At 43.1% G+C, this 20,221-nt stretch overlaps 1 protein-coding gene and 1 long non-coding RNA gene across 8 annotated transcripts in view; one reads left to right on the top strand and one right to left on the bottom strand.

Annotated features, from left to right (window-relative positions):
• Positions 1-1,823: 1,823 nt before the first annotated feature.
• Positions 1,824-8,473, top strand: LOC101790875 (uncharacterized). Its single transcript, XR_001192215.5, has 3 exons — positions 1,824-4,616; positions 5,551-5,675; positions 7,057-8,473. It is a non-coding gene; the product is annotated as an uncharacterized lncRNA (long non-coding RNA).
• NKTR (natural killer cell triggering receptor) overlaps positions 7,915-20,221 on the bottom strand; it is a 39,695-nt gene continuing 27,388 nt past the window's right edge. For 5 of the 7 annotated variants that reach the window (XM_038173716.2, XM_038173718.2, XM_038173717.1 and 2 more), the window contains 7 exons: positions 18,957-19,044; positions 17,125-17,270; positions 13,191-16,118; positions 12,858-12,953; positions 12,476-12,535; positions 11,806-11,904; positions 7,915-10,356 (listed from right to left, as the gene is read on the bottom strand). In XM_038173716.2, the coding sequence (XP_038029644.1) occupies positions 10,278-10,356; positions 11,806-11,904; positions 12,476-12,535; positions 12,858-12,953; positions 13,191-16,118; positions 17,125-17,270; positions 18,957-19,044 (3,496 nt within the window). In that variant the 3' untranslated portion in view covers positions 7,915-10,277. The remainder of the gene's footprint in view (positions 10,357-11,805; positions 11,905-12,475; positions 12,536-12,857; positions 12,954-13,190; positions 16,119-17,124; positions 17,271-18,956; positions 19,045-20,221) is intronic. The other 2 variants (XM_038173719.2, XM_038173720.2) reach the window with 1 other exon arrangement.

Raw genomic sequence — 20,221 nt, 5'->3', positions numbered from 1 at the left:
AAACTGTCGTATGAGAGCAACGGTCCTAAAAGACGGAGCAGGCCTGGTTCCGTTGGTCAGCACCGCCCTACGTGGGGTTTGGTGGAACGACTTCCCAGCTCTGCCCACAGAGCCCAGCGGGGTGGTTTTATGGCATGGCAGAGCTGACTCCATCGGGTTTGGGGGCAATGTGGGACGGGGACTGTGAGGGGAAGGCCGTGGTTGTCCTCATGGTGTGTAGGTATCCTCTGAACCTGCTCACAGCTCTTCTTCTGCTCCTCGTCCTCAAGGCAGGAGACACCTCATGGTGGATTTAGGCAGACATGGGGCCCTGCACCATGCTTGGTCACTCTCCTGGGGGCTTTTTTCCCTCATGGTCACCCGCTGGGGTCTCTGAAGGGGTAGCTCCATGCTCGTGGTGCAGGTGTGGAGCCATCAGGGCCTCATGGGATCCTCACTGACCCTCAGAAAGGTAACGGGGCCGAGCACACCCTGGTGGGTGAGGAGCAGAGGCAGGAGGGTGCTGGAGACACCACAGCAGCCTTGGGTCCCAGCCCGTGAGGGGACATCTCCCACGGCTCCCGCTCTTCATTTTTCGCACTGGGCCATGAGATGGCAAGCAAGGGACCCCATAAGGTCGTCACGAATCTTAAACGAAGGCCCAGGGACAGCAACAGGGTGCAGGATGGAGGCCGGGAGGGGGGATGCGGGATGGAGGTGGGGGTGAATTGCTGGCTCAGCAGCCGGGTTCCACTCAGCAGCTGATTTTCTGGGCAGGCACCACACAGATTATGGAAAAGAAGGGATCAAATCAGGCCAAGAGAGAGAGAAGAAGAAAAAAAAATAATAATAATAAGGAAAGCAAGAACATTCCTGGAGGCTCTCTGGCCTCTCTCCCTGTAGCCTCCAGAGAGGAGGAGGAGGAGGAGGAGGAGGAGAGACGAAACAAAAGGCACGAGAGGAGAAGGAGCCGAGGAGGCGCTCGGGTGAGGATGGCGGGGCTCAAAGCGCTGCAGCAGGACGCGGCCGGAGGGGCTGGGAGGCCCCGGGGGTCGCGCCGCAAGCGCTGCCCTTTTATGGCCCCTTTATGGCCCTTTTATGGCCCTTTTATGGAGGACCGCAGCGCGGATCCTGCCCTACTAAGGGAAAACGTCGCCCGCTTAGGCGCTCGCAAGGAGAACACCCACAGCGCGCAGACAAACTCTCAGAGGACGGCTGAAATACGGCCGCTTCGCGTTGACCCCAATTCTTTCCCATTTTTTTTTTCCTGACTCCAAACTGGGTAAAAAAATAATAATAATAAAATTATTTAAGTGGTTGCAGGTGACAGAACAGCGCCGGATCAGGTTCGCCAAGGCTACCCGGGGCTGTGGTCCGAGGCGGGGAGGAGGTCGGCACCCAGCCCCAAAACGCTGTGGGGTTGGCCCCAAAAAGCTGTAGGGTTCACTCCGCTGAGTGCATCCCGCCTCAGCCTGATCCTCACATTTTATTTTCCTCTCTGGGGGTGAGGATCCCACCCCGAAGGCCTTTTCTCCTGGGTTAGTGGGGATGGGAAGGGGACTGCAGGCACCCTCCCGCACCCCATCGCTTCCCCCCGCAGGGAGCTGCTGCAGCCAGCCACAGCCAGGGCTCGGCTCCCAGAGGAGCTCTTATTGGATTGCAGGCCCTGTTTTCTACAAATTCTGTAATAATTAGGTTTGCTTTTTATACTGCCACGATGCCAGCATGAGGAAGTTTACTTAAAACCCTTGAAGGATGAGAAGACTGAAATATTCAAGGAGAAATTGCTCAGAGGAGGAAGGGGGAGGAACACCCCCCCTCCCCCCCCCCCCCCCGGACTTCCAGATTTCCTGAAAAACATTTAGCTTGTTTTACCCCTGGAAAAGTAATTGTGGAGTCACCGATTTGTTTTTTGTGCTGATTCAAGGTGCTGCTGAACACAGAGGGTTTCCCACCTTACTCCTTTTCCTCCGCTCCCTCTGCAGCTCTGGGGCAGCCCCAGGCCCGTTTTTTTTTTTTTTCCAGGTGGGTGACGCAAAAGTGCCACAAGGGGCAAAAATGGGACCCAGCGGGCATCCCTCTGCTTCTTGAGCTGCTCCTGCTTGTCCCTGGGGTGTTACAGCAGAGGGACAGAGCATCGCCGGTCTGGTATTTTGGGGAAAAAGGCTCTTTTTGAGCGTTGCTCAGCTGCAGGTTTACAGATCAAGGCCTCTGCTCTGAATGCATCGAGCCGAGCCGAGCTGTCCTCACTGCTGGTGTGTTGGAGGCTCTCTCTCCGTTAACAACTCGACTTGGCAGTTCTGACATTTTGGGGGAAGAAATATTTGTTTTCTCCCACCAGACCTGTCTCCAGCCAGTTTTGGCTACTACTTCCCTGCACGAACAACTCCTGCTGCATCCAGGGTGCTGGCCAAATGTGAATTCAGTAAAACTTTGCCTTTTTTTTTTCATGGAAATGTATGTGGATTCTATGCTCTAGGAGGGAAAACCACAGGATTTTATAAATATTTATTGTTTTTAATACCCTTGAGAAGACTTTGAAAGAAAACAAGTTGCCGCAGGACAAGATCGAAGGCCCCTTTATTGCTCAGCAGCTGATTAAAAGTCGGCAAGCAGAAGGCAGGGCTCGGTGGCCACTTTTCAGGATGGAGAAGGCTTGGCCAGCACCAAGTCTGGGGCTCTTCACCATCCTCATCAGCAACCCGGTGGGCGAGGAGCACAGCCACAGCTCATGCTCGCAGGGCAGCCCTCCTGGTGTCCCCAGATGCCACATGGATGGTGAGCAACCCCACAAAGACCTCAATAAATGAAAAAGCAGATGCAAAAATTTCAGATGAATTTTGGTACAGGAATGCATATGGTAAAGCATCAGGAGGAAAAAAGGCATCGTCTCCTCCTGGTGCTGTTGGAAGCAGACTATTGGGATGGATAAAACGATAGCCCAAACCAGAAGGGCATGTCTGGATGGAGAAGAAAACTATGAGGCTCTCCCAACTCACTGAATCATCCTGGCTGGAAAAGACCAAGATCACCACGTCCAGCCAGATGCAGGTGGATGACTTCTTACCCCACCTGGACCCCACCAAGTCCTACCGATGAGCCTGAGCCCTCATCCCACCCCTACCAAAACACACACAAAGCGGCTCCGGCACTGCGTGGAGCAGACTCAAGGACTAAACATCCACAAAGCTCGGAGATGCGCCCTGAATGTGACTTCCCATCCATCCATCACCCAGAAACCTGGCGAGGAAAATCACCTCCAGCACCGGGGTTGCTTGTCGAGGAGCCAGGTGTGAGAGCCGCGCGGGCAGCTCAAAGGCATCTTCACACCGCGAAGGACGAGAGGCGGCATTTCATTAGGCAGGAAGTTAGAAAGCGACACCTTGATTGAGATAATTAGCAAGATTAAGAGCTACAGGAAATACCCAGAGCTGCATTTATAAGTCAAGAGCACCTCCGGGGAGCCGGGAAAGCTTCGCCTCAGGTTGGAGCCTGTGCTGGGGAAGCGAAGGGCTGCAGGATGCTGCGTGCCAAAAATGAGCCCCGCCACGGCTGGGCTGCCTGCTGGCCCCTTCCAAGCACACTGGTCTCCAAGCACACTCTAATTTTTACCTATTTCTTAAGAACAGATCCTTATTTGTCCCTTAGATGGACATTTCTGCTCTCGGGACACCCCACGTGGTGCCCAAGGCCAGGCGGGATGGGGCTGCGGGCTCCTGGGCTGGTGGCAGGGGGCCTTGTGTATGGCTGGGGTCAGGGCTGGGAGGTTTTGGGGTTGGGGCTGGGGGGAATTTGGGGTCCCTTCCCACCCAAAGCACCCCAAGGTTATGGGACCTTGGTTAGAGAGCGCTTTTCAGGACTGCTGGGGGAATGCTGATGCTTGGCAGAGCAGCAAAGCAGGTACGTGCAAGGTGTGTTCATTTCTAAGTAGTTTCGGTCCCCTGTGGCTCAAATGGAATGGAATCCACGGGGAATTTTTCCATCGCATTAGGGCTATAAATTGGGAATGGGAAAGACGAGCTCGGCAGCCAGAAACCATCTCGTTCAGTAAATACACACAGAGAGAAACCGGGCACGAACAGGGAAAACCAGCGAGCGTCCCTCCTTGCTGACACTGGTGGCTGTAGGAGAGAGTCCCCCCGACAAACACTTCTGGGGTGAAGAAGAGGAACGTGAAGTACACAAATAGTTTCATATTAATGCTAAAAGAAGCAGCAAAAGCTGTCGGACTGCGCACAGACTCTCAGGTTTTCAAAGCTGAAGGTGCAGGGGGAACTGAGAGGCAGCGTCCAAACGCAACCAGCAGGCACCGGGCACCTCGGGGCGACGTTTCGTAAGCTCCAGCAGCCCCAGCTCAGGTCGGACAAGCTCAAGCCAGAGCCGAGTTTCAGCTCGTTGTTACGAAGTGGAATTAAGCCCCAGAGCAACTTATCAAAAACCCTGCCCGGATTTGGCACGGGGGAGTTAAAACCGAGGGGAGCGCCGCTCGCCAGGCCACGCTGCTGCCACTGGAGGGGTGGCAGGGACCCGGTGACGTGGAGCTGGAGGGAAACGTTGCTGGAGGAGTTATTTATGCTTCGCCATGAAACCGGAGAGATACACAGCCCTGGAGTCCCCGGGGAGCCGTCCCAGGCCTGGTACTGCTCAAAATATTTTTTTAATAATTACTTGCATGAATAGCGAATTCGCTTATTACAGCTGCAAACGATAGCGAGCCGGGAGGGACTTCCAGTACTTGGGAGGATGGGCTGGGGCTTCAAAACAAGCTTTGACACATTAGAGAAATGGCTTGGGAAAAAAAAAAAAAAAGAAAGAAAGAAAGAAAAAGAAAAAAAAATAGGCTGCAATTCAGTGGAAACAAAGGAAAAAGTTGGTGCTTGTGTAAGGCCAGGGCACAAATCTGCGGGAGCGGAGCGGGGCAGGGCTGGCGCAACGCTTCCCAAAAGGTCATTTTCTCTTCCTCTCCGACCTCGGGAAGTGGCGATGATGGGCTCCAGCAGCAGCTAAAGAGCTTCAGCCATCAGAAAATACGTTTATTTATTTATTTTTTTTAAACAGCAGTTCGAGGCAGTGCTGGTTTTGGTACTGCAGCTGCCAAACCTCAGCCCCGGCCCATTTTACAGAGGGGTTGGACGAGAACTTGCATGATTTACCCCAAAAAGGGGATTCTGCCTGGAGCAGCAGGAGACATCCCATGGCAGGAGAGGGCCCTGGGGGCTCGGGCACCTCTATTTCCAGCAGGATGTTTGTTCAATGCCATGTCTGGGGACGAAAAACACGAGTGGGATGCATGCAGCTTGCTGCAGGAGGTGTAGAGGAACCCTGTCACTCAGGCGGATCAAAACAAGCTGGATTTCATCATCAGGAGGCATGCTTGGTGCAGCTAAAGCTGGTTCTGGAGTTTTTATTTATTTGTACTTCTTGGCTTTGTTTCTCCCTTAGTTTAAGCAACTGCTTGCTACTTCTCCCCAAACCAGAGCTGAGCACGTTCCTGCTGTTACCAAAGTGCATGTTAGAGCAGGGAGAATGAATTTTGAATGATTTTTTTCCCCTGCCCTGTTATTTCTTTAGACGGTGGACACCATCATCAGGGGGTGCTGCATACCTCAAAGCACAAGGGGACAAAAGGGACAGAGAATGTACATGTGCTGTTGTCATACTGGTGCCCCAAAGCACACGTGCAGCTTTTGCAAAAGGTGAGTTTACCAAAAGGATCCCATTTTTTCCTGTTTTTTTTTTTCTTCTCCTGGTGTACCTGCAGCTCCATTATCACCAGACACATCCGGACCCTCGGCTCTTTCAGGCCACAGCCGGGGAGGAGGTGAAACTGATCTCAGCTGGTGTGGAGCACTGATTAAAAAAGCTTTAGTTCTACCAGGTAGGGCAGGTATTTCTGCCAGTCCCTTCCCAAAAGCGCAGGGTTATTTCTCCTGGAAGCAGCCCCTTACCTTCTCCCCTTCCCAAGGACCTTCCAAATCGTCCTCCAGCTCCCTGCTGGCCTCCACCAGGCTCTGGGGAGCATCCATGGGGGGTGATCCCTCTCCACTTCCACTTGTTTTCTTGAGCAGCGCCGTGCTCTTTCAAGGGCACACTCACGTCACAGCAAGCAGCAATTAATGCCAAATTAACGACGCCCCCCCCTCCCCCAAATCTTCGTGCCTCTGCTGCAATTGTGAAATATTGCTTCCATTAAAAGCAAACCAAAAAATAAATCCCAGGCTGGTTTCGTGCGTGCAGTCCCAGCGCGGAGGGCCAGGCAGACCTTATTAAATCCGTGGTCGGGTCCCTTTAATGGTTTAGGATTTTTAACAGTTTTGCCTTCCCGCAGTCGGGCTGCTGAAGCATTTCAAAACCAGCGAAAACCACGGCTGTTTCACAACCATATGAAAGAAAAAAAATATGTATTTATATGGATGTTAAGTAGGGGTGGAGCCTGCAGAGCTTTATCTCCTCGTGATTTAAATCCCAGGCAGCGTTGGGTTTGGAAATTACACCAGATGGATTGCAGAGTGCAGCTCAAGGTCATCTAAACACTGCGCTCAGCTCCCAACTGTAAGCGTGATCATCACGAACCACCAAAGCCATCAGGAGAAATTTAATACACCGCCAGATACTTGGTGAGCTTCAGAAAGAGCGCTTTAAATGCTTCTTCCCCTCGAGTGCAACGCCACAAATAACCCTTGTTTAAAAGCGACAGGGGAGCCGGAGTGAAGGCTCTCTGCGTGGAGATACGGTCAGAAAGCTGCATTTCGGCCGGGGCTCCGTAAATGCGTGCTTTGTGCAAGCCAATTCCTCATCTGATCGACACCCCTGCAGCCAGGCAGCTCGTTTAAGTCTTTTCTTCTTCTCGACAAGTTAGGAGGATTCCTCGTGCCTGCCCCGTGGAGCTACCCCAAAACAACACTCCGTTTGCTGGGCAGCGGCCAGCCTATTGCCAAAACAACCAGGACCACAGACCTGACCTTCCTGGCCGCATTTAAAACACTTGCCCCATGTTTCCCCTCCAAAAAACCCTTATATTCAAGAGCTAAGTGTAACGCACTGCAGGGATTAAGATTTTTTTTTTCTTTTTAACAGGAAAATGTCCCTAACAGGGAAGAAGCAGCAGGGTGTTTCTAACTTGTCAAGAATAAGAAAAGAATAAACGAGCTGCCTGATTGCAAGGTGGCCCCTCAGACTTTCCCTACCTCGAGTTCCCATTTTTACATCTTTTATTGCCATAGCTCACATCACCCCGGCGTTCCTGCACTCTCCCGTGTGGAATTTCTCATGCTGCCTCCCCAAAGCCGTGCTCCCACGTCTGGGAAATGCCAGGTCAGTCGGATCATGCTGAGGACTAAATTAAACAAGGAAACACCTCCGCTTGTCCTCACCCATCAGGAAATCCATTTTTTAAACCTCAGATCAAGGCAATTCATCTTCCCATTAGGACAGAGCTGGCATATCCAATGAAATCCAGTTTCCCTGGAACAGAAGGTCTGCAAGACTAATGGATTAGCGTGCTGAGCCATTACATCTGCTGACTTCAACCGACACCACATCTCCCATGTGCTACGGAAACGATGTGGGAATGTAAATTTGGGAAAGAATATTTAGCAAGGCAGTTAAATTCAGCACCTTCAGAGATTTCCGCCCAGCTCCGTTAAGTGTAACTGTTCACAAAGGGTAAGAAACTTCCATGTACCTTGAGGAAACGGCGAGACCTCAAATCACTTGGAAATTTCAAAATATTTGTTCCTCCGACGACTATTACGTAAACCTAGTGCAGAGTCTTTCAGAGGAATTGTTCTCTATCTAGGTCAGGAGAAGGAAAGCCAACTTGTAGTCTTGCAAGGGACAAGCAGCTACAGAAATTGAAGCGCATCTCTCATTTTCCTGTCCGTTTCCCTCGAGGAGCAATGGGTTTTTCCAGATTTAGAGAAAAGAGCCTTTGCAGATATGTACAAAAGTTTATTTTACAAACAGCAACTACTTTGGAATAACAAAATTGCAAAAACAGACCGACATTAGAAAACCAGCTCCGTGGTGCGTTTTCTATTTGAAGCACAATTTAACAGAACTCACCAAGTAAAAATATTCCCCCCCTTCCCTCGCATCCCTCCCCAGCCATCGACCAGATGGAACTTCTTTATAAAGCTTTAATTCAAGATATGAAATAGACATTGGTAACATTGCAGCGATTCTGGACAACTACAACTGATTGACAATATATCTATTTCATTACCTTTTCCTGGCCTTAAAAAAAAATCAACTTAGATCTGAAACATGACAAAATCAGGTTTTGGAGCAATTTAGTTTGAGGAAACGTTGAGTGACAACGCTTAAATTTGTATCTTTTGTTACACCATTAGCCCAGTAGTGCTATTTTCTCTGTAGGGGGAAAAACAAATTACTTAAAACTACGGAGCTGCGACAAACATTACCTTGAGTTAGCAAAGAAATATTTATTTGAGACTCTGAAATGGCTGCTACCGTTCAAAAAGAAATCTGCAAACATACTGATTTGAGTAATGCATTTGAACATTCAGTACATTTATAAGAACCTTACAAAATACTGATCTGAAAGGACTACGTGCAAGCAATTTTTCATTGAATTACAGGAGCAGGAGTTTAAGTTCGGGACTTTGGGTTCTCCTAAAAAGGGGGAAAACTGTATGACAGGTTCAGTTTTAGGAACCTGTGTAGAAATGTCTTATTCAGCCTGTCGTGTATAGACGTGCAGAGCATCATTACAGTCTTCAAATTTCACTTTGAGCTTTCTTTTCATGTTTCAGAAGTGTACCAAAAGCTAATTTGGAGCAGCTTAATTCAATAAAAAAAACAATATGAATTGATGTCTAAGCAAGAAATTACTACTTTTCATTTTCAAAGTTGTTGGGTCCTGATGAGATTAAAAAATCATTTTCAAGGTTTGAAAACAGTCAAGAAAACTAAAGCATCTCAAGGCATTACAGAAAGTCAGTAATGAAAGTAGTTATAATACAACAGTACTCATTAGCTCTAATAAAGCTACGTTAGTATGTTTTTGTTTTTACTACAGACCCTGCTCTTCAGGGTACGACGTTATGCCATTAAAAAACGGTCTCTTAGTATACAACTTTCTAAACACTGAAAAACTTTATAAATGATTTTAAATTGACTCAATCAGAATATTGCAAAAAAATTATGCTCTCCAGCTTTAAGTCTATGTTTTTTGCAAGCCGTTTACCTGTAACATGTAGTCATTTTTGGTATTAAACTTCGCTTGGAAAGTACTTTCCACACTTTATCAGGCATACCAGTATTTTCGTAGTCATTTCACTTTAATAAGATACAATTTGGGACCTGCACACTGATATTCCCTCTGGCAAATGGGACACATCTGCAGACATTTTATATAGGAACCATTATGGTTTATTTTCTCAAAAATTATCACTTAGGTTTTTAAGAAGTGTTCCGAACAAACTCATGATATCCTCAAGTTTACAACATTCAGCTTCAAAACGTGTTGAGGTACGCCAAGCGCTGCCGTAGGAATTTAAATGGGACCGCTCAGAAACACTTCTTTACCCTCTAAAGAACATTGCAACTGAACAGACACTTGGCTTTTAAATGCAAAAGTTTAGACAGGTTGGATTTTGAGATCAAAACTAATTCATCACACTTTCACTCGCTGCTTGTCAGTTTGACAACTCCTGTTGTGTGCAAGCTCACCCTTCTGAGCAGACTTCTCTAACACCACAGCACAGGAAGGATTAAGACATCGTGGCAGTCTTTGTTTTCATCAACTAGCTGCTGTGTATATGCTCTATATAACGCAACAGCCAAACAAGACAGCATGGAACCCACCTTCCAGCTCTAAAAAAACCCATTTTAATAAACTAGAAATGCCAGCCTTTGTAAGAAGTTCTTCACAGTTTTATAGTTGCTAACGTATTTAACAGTAACAGGCAGAAAGCCTTAAGGTGTTTATAAACATACGTGAAGACAGTACTGGTTGCTGCACCGAGAAAAGCGGTGTCAGCAAACTCACTAAGTGTCATTCATGGCTTGGAAAATCCGATTCGAGGAAATAAAACCTTTTTTTTGTTATGTTTTGTAAAAGTAGCATTTGACATAAAAAACAGTTGAGCTGAGCTTCAGTACTTCTCTCCTTAAGTATACAGTCAGTCAAGTGAGTTCACCAATAAATGGTAAAGCTTCAGCTAGCTCAGTAAACATCCTTCAACTTCACTTGTGACATCCTCAGAACAGTTCTGGTTTTAAACATAACACTGACAAACTTATTAAATACGGTTTCAATCGTCACAGAAAGATTTTCAGCTATACCCACTGCTTTCACTGGGACTTCGGTTGTTGGAGTAACTGCGATCACTCTCACTGTCAGAGCCATACGATCTACAAAGAAAAAATTAAATTCCTCAACATTTTATTTCGAGCTTTAAATTCAAAATTGCATCACGTCAAAAACTGAGACAGATGCACGAGACAAGAAGAAAACAGTCATGTATATAACAACTGAAACATACGTTAATGGACACTCAAAATTAAAGTAGTCATTAATTTTACGTGCTGAAAATCCTGTGCAGCTCAAGTCAAACTGTGATTGTAACTATAAGATTTCTTCCTTTCATCAAAAAAGCTAAGAATTCATCCAAAAAACAACTAAGTTTTTGTTAATGCTGACAGCTGACAAAGAAGTATATTCTAACAAAAGGAGCTTTATTTCTCAACCAAAATGATTTTGCAACTCCATGCCTTTACATATTGCAATTTGAAGTTCGAAGAAGGATCTGAGTAATTAGGCTCCATAACAACAACGGGAGTGTGTGCAGAAGGGAAGTAATACATTCAAATGTTCTGGCTTATCCAAACCAAAAGAATTCCAAGCTGAGCACCTGGCCAAGCATAAAGAAATGGTACAGATTGTTTCAGATAAGCCACAAAACATATTCAAATTATACAGAATGAACTTTAATTAGAAATTTTCTAGCCTCGTGCCTGTAAGGAAAGCTTTCTGAAGGGAGAGGCATATCCTAATCAAGCATTGTTTCTCTGATGCTTCCTGACATCCCAAAACAAGGATTTTGTAATGACTTCCACACTTTTCATTAATCTAATTAATTGCCCTTCATACACATGAAGAAGCTGTCTTACTGTCACAATCTGATGAGGAAACTGGTGACACCAGAGTCCATTAAGAGGTGATACTAAGTCATGAAAAAACGAGTATGAAAATTTACAGCAGCCAGCTATCTGTCTGACTTACCACTGAAGTTTATGCACTATATAAAGATCACATTCCACTTCTGATCTCTGCTGAAGTGTGCTCACTTGCACCTCTGGTAATTCCCCTTGACTGAGTAGGATAATTTTGCACTATTATAAATTTTAAGCTAACAGTGACATCAGAAGCACACCAGATTTGCTGGTAAGATATTCTTTCAAAACATGTTCTAGGAAGTTAAAAATTAATTCTGGATAGCGCTGTAATTTTTCACTTCCTCTGCAGATGCTTTTTGGCTAGACTGCAAAAGTGGTTTAAAAAAAAAAAAAAAAAAAAGTGTTCACCATCCAATGGAATTCTTTGCATACCAGGTAGCTTTTGATTTGTAACAGGGCACCTGATTTAAATCTTGAGAGCTAGTTCACTGCAGGAGTTTAAAAACCACTTAAAGGCAGCGTTATTAAAAAATTATGTGCTTACTTTGAACATATAGGGATTTATATATGCAATATATTTTTATGGTTGGGGAAAAAGACCATAGCCTTCATGAACTTAAGTACGTACTTTGCAAATTCTTTTGCATTAATATGGTATGAGAGACATGCAAGCAAGTAACATACCTGGATCGCCTATCGTAACTTCTAGATCTCCGATAGCTGTCACTCCTTTTACTTCTACTTCGGCTTCTGCTATAGTAACTATCATACGTGTATGACCTACTTTAAAGGGAAAATAAAGTCTTTGTAGATTTACAGTTCCGCATCTAAAATGTCATTTATTTCAAATGCACAACACTTAAATGCAAAGAGATGAATCACTATAAAGAATTTACTCTTGAAGGATGTGGAAAACAGGATAATTCTAAGTTTTTGTAGATGTTTAAATACCAGAATTCAGCATCATCAAAACAACATTAAATTTATTAATATACAAGAGACTAAGCATTTAAAAAGTTTTGAGTTTTCGCTACAAATGGTACATGAAATAAAAACTTGTTTTCAGAAGTATTAACAAACAACAAAATTATTCCAGTTTATATTTCATTTTTATATTCCATTTAGCAATAAAGGGAAACGTGTTCACCATACTATCACCTATCACTGTAACACCAGTATGACTTGGTTATTTTCCAAGCGTCTCATTTATATTATTCTTGCTTTGTTTGCTCTCAAAGCTGCTAACACGACAGTACATTTCTGAATAGCACAGATGCAGAGGTACTTTTTACACTAAGATATTTTTATAGCAAGTACATTTATTTCAGAGTTGGTACAGAACTACAATCCATACCTGGATCGGCTGTGATGACCATAGGAACTACTTCTTGATCTGCTTCTACTATAGGTTCGACTGACAAACAAAAACAAAATGCTTTGTGTTAAGTTAATCAAGAACAAGTGCTGAACAGGGAAGAGGGGGAAAGAGGATAGGAACATGATTTTCTCAGAATTCCTTACTCACACTGTAAAACATGAAATACAATTCCTTTTTCAGTAACAGGATATTTCAAAATCTGATTGTTTTAACTTGCATGTTTCAAGCAGATGCTTCAGGCAGCAGCATGCACAGCTAAGCCCATTTCCAATTTGCTCAGAGACTGAAGCATCAGAGTTCTGGGCACCGTTTACCGGTTTGGTAACGCACCTCAAAATTAACAATTAGAGAAACTTACCTACGACTCTTGTAACTGTGGTAGGAACTACTTCGACTTCTTGACCGATCTCTACTATACCAGCCTCTGCTTCGGCTTCTTGTATAGCTTCTCGACCTACAATCAAGAAACAGTTTTTGAAAAGCACAAAACAGAGTAACTCAAGTGAAGAGCACAAGAACACAGGAAGCAAAAGCATTTTAAAGCTTCATCCTTTTAGCTGAGTATTTATCCCGTATGTGCTAAAATATACAGTGCTGTTTAGAAGAAAAACAAGCTGAGAAAGAGAAACATGCCTTGAGAATATTGTGAACTTTCAAGTTAAAAAAAAGAACAGGAACGTGAATGCCTCACCTATACGAATACGTAGAACTTCGGGATCTACTTCTGGAGTGGCTGTAAGATAGTGATCTTGTTCGGTGTCTGGATTTAGATTCGGATTTACTTCGTGACCTACTGAGACTCCTGGATGGGCTGTTGTCATCCCTACTTGGGGACTCTTCCTCACTGGAACTTTCTTGGTTCCTTGGCCTTCGATTTAGCCGTGCTGTTTTCCTAACTTCATCAAACAGAGATCCAGGCCTTACTTTATTTTTAGCTTTTATTTCAATCCTTAAACCTGCTGGTTTAGGCTCTGGTGCTGAAGCTACGTTCTTTACTTCTGTGGCAGTACTAATTGTAGCTGGTTGCAAGTTACCAACACCTTGCAAAGGCTTCCATTTATTATCGACTGGATTGCTTTGTGAATTTTCAGTGATTTCACTTTTTAAACTACAATCTTTTGTGCTAGACACAGGGACAGAGTTATTTTCTTGCTTCCCTGTTTCTTTTTCTTCTTTAATATTAACAAAGTCTATAACACTGTTTCCTAATTTGACAGCATCTGGTTCAGGAGGCTGTAAATCTTTGTTTGTACTAGCACTTAAAGCCTGAGGTTTGGCAGTGAGAATGACAGGAGACGTGTCCACAACCACCTTCCCTGGTGAGTTACGGTCTGGAGTGCAGATCTCCATGTTGTCATCTGTCTGAACAACATCTTCCAGCCCATTCTGGTTACCTTCTTCAGCATGCTTAGTCTCATTCTTGCAAGCAGTCACTTTTATTCCTGAGTTTAAAATACTGGCTGAAGTGTTTGGATCAACGCTATCTTTATTAAGGTTACTGTGATCTGGTGAGGCATCAATAGTGCTTTTACCTGGAAGGTTTTCATCTGTACAGGGCTTTTCACCATTTCCCATTTTGTCTTTGACTACTTCATCCTTTTCAGCAGCTTGCTGTTTTTTATCCTTTATGTCCCTGGTAAGCTGCTTTTCTTTTTTATCATCTTTGATAAGTGGCTTTTCATTTATATCATCATCCTCCTCTTCTCCAAACTCCAGTGGGGGCTGCCAATGAAATGTTTCTTTTCTTTTCTGAACTTTGTGTTTCTTCTCCTTTTTTCCTTTGGATTTTTCTTTTGCTTTTTTGGAATGTGACTTTTTAAGAGTTTTTTTTGATTCATGTTTGGCTTTTTTTGACTTTCCTCTAGTATTTGTTGAGCTAGAATGAGAACTCTCAGATTCAGAAGATGACAGCTGTTTGCTCATCTTCCAGGTACAATCAGAATCCAGAAAACCTTCTGAGGAATTTGACTTTTTTATCCTTTTGGTAACGCTAAGTTCTGTATCAGATCCTGATGTGGCCTCTCCTTCCTCTTTACCAGAGGAGGGTCTGGAATCTGCCCTACTATGCCTAGCCTCTCCCCTTTCTGAGTTTGATTCAGAGTCCCATTTGCTACCTGAATAGGATTTTCGTTTACTTTTTGCACCACCTCTAGGCTGCTCAGACGATTTCTCTTTAATGGCCTTGTTTTTAGGACGATCAGCATCCCGTTCACACTTGGATTTCTCCTCCCCTCTCACCGAACTTGAGTTGCTTTTATCCTGTTGCTGAGCATCTCCTTCCAACTGAAAATGGCCTTCTTTTTCTTGGGCTCCTTTTACTTTGCCAGAATGCTCACTGTCCGTAGAGAAGTCAGAAGACGATAAACTGTCACTCTCTTTCAGTCCTTGAGAAGACTCATCGTAGTCTTTTGTACCTTTATAAGGAAGAGTACTTTCAGAGCTCGTTTCCTGCCTTAGTTTAAGAGACCGAGCGTTCTGATCACCCGATGCAGATTTTCTTTTGCTTCTGTGCCTGTCGTCATCACTAAGGGAGTAATAAGATGTTGACTCACTATAACCCGACCTGTCACTGCGGTATTTACTCGGTGATGGTGATCTGCCTGAAGAATGAGATTTTGTTCTTGAGCTAGACAGACTTCTAGATCTTGTGTAAGATCTTGAGTATGACCTGCTTCGGGAGGACCTGCTTCTCGATCGCGGCCAACTATCTGAGCTTCTGTCGCTACGGTATTTGGAATAAGCACTTCGGTCACTATCTGAACTCCTTTGTCGCTTACGGAGCGAGGAAGAAGTGTTAGCCTCTTTAATAACAACTACATTATAATTAGTTTGGGTGGGTATTAAATGGGTTGTCTTAGCTTTCATTTCCTGAATTCGCTCGTAGGATGGCTTCCATGGCTTCTGCCCAGGTTTCCACCGTGAAGGTGGTGGGCTATCACTTAAGGGTATGACAGGGAGGCTTTCTGGGACAACCGGTGGTATGACGACTTTATCAGTCGGGAGTATAACTGCTCTTACAGGGTCAGCAGTCTTGTTCGGCTTGTTTTCATTTAATCGCGTTGAAGTATTTCGTGGAGAATTGGAAACAGTCTTTTGATGCCTGGGGCTAGGACTTGATCTTGATCTACTTCGGGAACGTGATGATTTAGAGGCTGATCTTGATCTGGAACTTCGAGAATAAGACCTTGATTTAGACCTAGATCTGGACCTGGACCTGTAGTATGACCGAGTGTCTCTGCTTGATAAAGTTGATGAACTCTGGTCCTCCTTATCAGATTTAGACCAGTCTCTTCTGGATGAATGTCTAGAAGATGATGAAGAAGAACGAGATTTCCTCTCACGATCACAAGATGATTTCTTCCTCCTGACAAAGGAATGAGAGGATTCCACATCAGACGAAGCTGATGTTTTCTTCTTTTTAGTTTGCTTGTGCTTCTTGAAATGTTTCTGCTTTTTAGACTTCTTTTTATGTTTCACTTTCTTTTTCTCTTTTCTGTGCTTTTTGTGGTGGCTGGAGTATCTCACAGTACTCAGATCAGAATAGCCGTTATGTGACCAAGATCTTGATCTCCGTGATGCACTTCTTTCATCCCATCTGCTTGTACATGGGTCACTCAACCTTAAAAACAAACAAGCAAGGCCCACACTAAGTGGAAATTCTGTAAGAACTTCATAAGTATTTTCCCCTCTCCCTGTCCCAAGGCAATTAATGAGGTTTAAGAACTATAAAAATCCCTCCATTTAATACCAGACAACCGCATTTTGAATGAGCTCATTACACTTGTTTTAAGACATGGAATTACAACACTATGAGGAAAGCTACCACTTCTCTGTAAGAGATGAATCAGACAAAATCACCAAATTGTGCACGCTGTAAACCCAGGCAATTTAATTATCCTAGTCCACATCATTTTGAACTCTGCAACCATGGGATTTATAAACTGCATTTAATTTTTTTCTTTTTTAATCGCCTTATTTAGGTATTATTTAGCTAGTTCAATGTAATAAATTGTATGCACTCAGTATATAAAAGGGTTTGGTAAACATTTGCAATTTTTCAATGTTTATAATGTTCTTCAGTTCTGCCTTTGCGGTTTATCTATCATTTTGATACAAGCTCAGATTATCAAGTCATCAGAAATTCTGGAAAGTCAGCTACATCACAGAGCTGGTAACATCAAAAAGAACATGAAGCTAAAACTTAATATAGGCTTTGTGGATTTGGTTGTCTTGTTATCAAAAAAAAACAAACAAAAACAGTTAACCAAGTTCAAGGCTAAAAGGAAATCTGACGCAACTATCTCAGAGGAAAACAATAGGAAATTGGACAGGTGAATTAATTTCTTCTTAAGTATTGAAGACAGTTGAAGAACAACTGCTCTGTGACCTTAGGCTTTGTCATCATGTGTTGATCTGATGTTACAACACCAAAGAAGAAAAGTTTTAGGAAAGATTCCAATAAAGATTCTGTTTAAATTCGGAACACTGGAAGTGGGAAGATATTAAATACAAAGATATTTTTACACATTTTGTTCAGTCAAACAAGAATGACATGGAACAGCTATATAACCTATTATTGCTTGTGCAAAAAAAAATACTTTTTAAATGCACTGTAAGGATCTTACTTATCGCCTTTACTCCACTTTTCTCCACTAGGTGGTCTATACGTTCGTAATCTCTGCATTTCCTCTTTCCAGTGTGGAGGAGTCTCACTACTCTCATCATCATCGGATTCAGAGCACGACCGTGATCGAGGTGGGGTGTGGTATCGCTGTAAAACCAAAGCAAGACAATTACTTTTTATGTTACACAGCCTCCTTTAAAGAAAAAATATATTCTGTGTCTGGTATCTCTCATACAAGTTTTGCATGCATCTTCATAACAAGCCAGACAGTGTTATTTACACAAAGGTCAGAAAGAACACAAATTCTGAATTCCCTGCGAAAGATACCCACTTTTGGTACACATATATGCTATATGTGAGCCTGATAACATAGCTAACTGCCTTTTCATACTCTAAGGGCACTTATCAAAGCCCGAGAGGGACCAGCTAACCTGTTTTTCCAAAACACAAAAGATAAAATTTAGGAAGTTCTCTTTACATTACACTTTCTGGAATAACACAATTACAGCAGATAACCAAACTTCCCCCCTCCAGGATACTAAAGCACAGATGTTTCAGTTCAGTTAGCAGATACTTAGCTGCCTGTAATCACAGAAACAAGCTCCGTTTCAAAAGTCACTGCTGTTCAGCCCTTAAGAAATGGGCAGTTTAAGACATCTTCTAAGCAAAACATCTTTCAAAAAAAGTGGAATGAAGCTTCATGCTAGAAAATGATGCTTAGGCACAGCATTTAAAAAGGTAAAAAGAGCTTTTCCTGCAGCAGCAGAAAAATGGTCATAATCTTGCCAAGTCATTATTTTCCATTACCCAGTTGGATACACACTTAGGTAAGTCATACAAGGAAATTGGATGCTCCTTGACTCAATTAACAAAGAAGAAAAACATCTGGGTTTTACTCAATTATTTTGAGCCACTTATAAAATAAGTGATATGTGGAAAAAAAGCCTAGACTGTCTCCCAGAATAAAAAGAGAAAGATGAATGTATTGGTTTACATAGAATTCACTTCAGAAATATCTTCTTACTTTCTCCTTGTTCAACTGACTGAAAATCAAGTTTTGGGCCCTGTATAATGGACCAAGACTGTGCAGTTGCAAAAAGCCTTCTGTCCAAGCATGGCAAAAAGTAACTTCTTGCCTGTGTTATCTGAAATTACACAGACTTCATCTCAGGCAGGAGAGCGGATGAAAATTGGCAAACTATGTTAGCTAGCTAAAAACAGAAACAAAAGATATACTTAAACTGTTAGTTCTGCTTTTTGACATTTTGACAACTGATTCTGCCAATGTTCCCAGAAAAAATGTTTATCAGCAACATACGCACAGTGATCAGACACTGTACGTATCAGAACTGTACATACTTAGGACACTTCAGAACAGCCTTGTTTGCTGTTATGCAGCAACAGTCCTAGTGCTTAGGAGAAACAGTGAGGAAATCCAAGCAGCAGAGCAAGTAAAAGCTTGTCTTTTCTCATTGCTTCAGATGTTGCAGCTTGCCTAGGATGAACCTTTGCTGACTTCATTTCAGTCTTTACAAAGAAATAATTTTATTCTTATGTCTGAAGCTACTTTTATGGCTGAAATTACTCTTGTAGCTGGGTAAGCCTTTGTTTTCCCAAACAATGCTTCGGCAAGAAGACATTAAGAAGAAGGATAAGGAAAAAGCATTGTAAAATGAACTACTTGGCAACAAGATTTCAACCTTCTAAGCTTGAATCTACTGTAGGTCAACAACAGTTACAGTGGCACACAAAGCCTTCAAGGAAATTAAAAATTCAAAGCTCAAGGTCAGACAAGATACTTTGGGTGAGAGGAAATAAGAGTAAGTCACATACTATTGTGCCTCTTCCTTTAATTTTTCGTCCAGATTTAGAGACTGATGGTTTCTGGTCGGTTAGAACTGGTGCAGCATCAAGAAGCTTCCTAAAGAAATTAAGAAAATTTGAGTATACACAAAAAAACCCAACAATTTTAACTTAAACCTAATTTTAAATTAACCATGCAAAATATCTTAATCATCTATTTTGATACGGCAGAACTGAATTCAGCAACTGGCATTCCAAGAAGCCAGCCAGCCACGCACAGACCTGCGATGAAAGCAAATCGATACGTAACAGTTCTCAACCAGCTCTGCAGATCTGACCTGCCTTTGTGATAAAGAAAGGCTAACAATGAACTTCCAAAGTACTCTGATACAGCATTACACGGCTCTTCTAAAGCAGCTGACTTATGTTTGGTGGACAAATCGTGAAGATGACATAGAAAGAACAGTTTCAAGATCGCAGCAATTACACAACAATGCCTTAGCAGACAGTGGCAGGTCATAACAGTCCCCAAGTTCTAAAGCCTTCTTTCTTTCCTCAGCAAGAAGTAATTCAGTATTCCTTTTTACACAGTTTGAAAGAAGCAAATACAAAGGCTTTGAAAGCACGAGTAAAGAAGAAAAAGCTTACAGCAGCCTACACCGTTAACTGAATTAAAACAAAGTCACTGGATTTTAGAGATGCCCAGGACTGTGCTGTATCAGCTCATCTAAATCCACAAGTGAAAAAATTTGATAGAAAAAAAATGCATTTTGGTAGACATGCAAAACACAAATTGAAAGCAACTTGTGAATGCACGACTTCCTTCCTACTAAAAAAAATAATTGTTCTCCTGTTCTTAAAAAAAAAAAAAAAAAACACTTGTAAGATTCTCTTTGACTGATTTTGCACTAAAGTTTCACCCTTTAGTCTAAGAAAGCTGAAAAAACCATCACCTATTCAAGTTTACCTTGCAATCAAATATCTACTGTATTTTATGTTGCAAAATTTCCTCTGGAATTAATGAACCTTGTTTTTTTTTGCATCACCTCTAATTGTGTTTAAGGTCACAATATGCACGACCTTTAAAGGACCGATGAAACTATTTTATGAGTTTTCACTGAAAAAAAAAAACGAACCACACTGAAAGGAAAATTCTGAAGAAAAACAGTGAACAGGACAGGTAAATTGCCTCATTTAGAAATTCTGACACTAAGGCCATCCCTCGCTGTAAGTTCTGGTAAAATAATGTTACTGAGGAAGTTTTATGCGTAGTTGCTACCAAGAAGGTCAACACA

The sequence above is a fragment of the Anas platyrhynchos genome, chromosome 2 (genome assembly GCF_047663525.1).
Source record: "Anas platyrhynchos isolate ZD024472 breed Pekin duck chromosome 2, IASCAAS_PekinDuck_T2T, whole genome shotgun sequence".
Lineage (NCBI taxonomy): Eukaryota > Metazoa > Chordata > Aves > Anseriformes > Anatidae > Anas > Anas platyrhynchos.
Note: the sequence above shows the minus strand (reverse complement) of the source record. Positions and strands in the feature narration are given on the sequence as shown.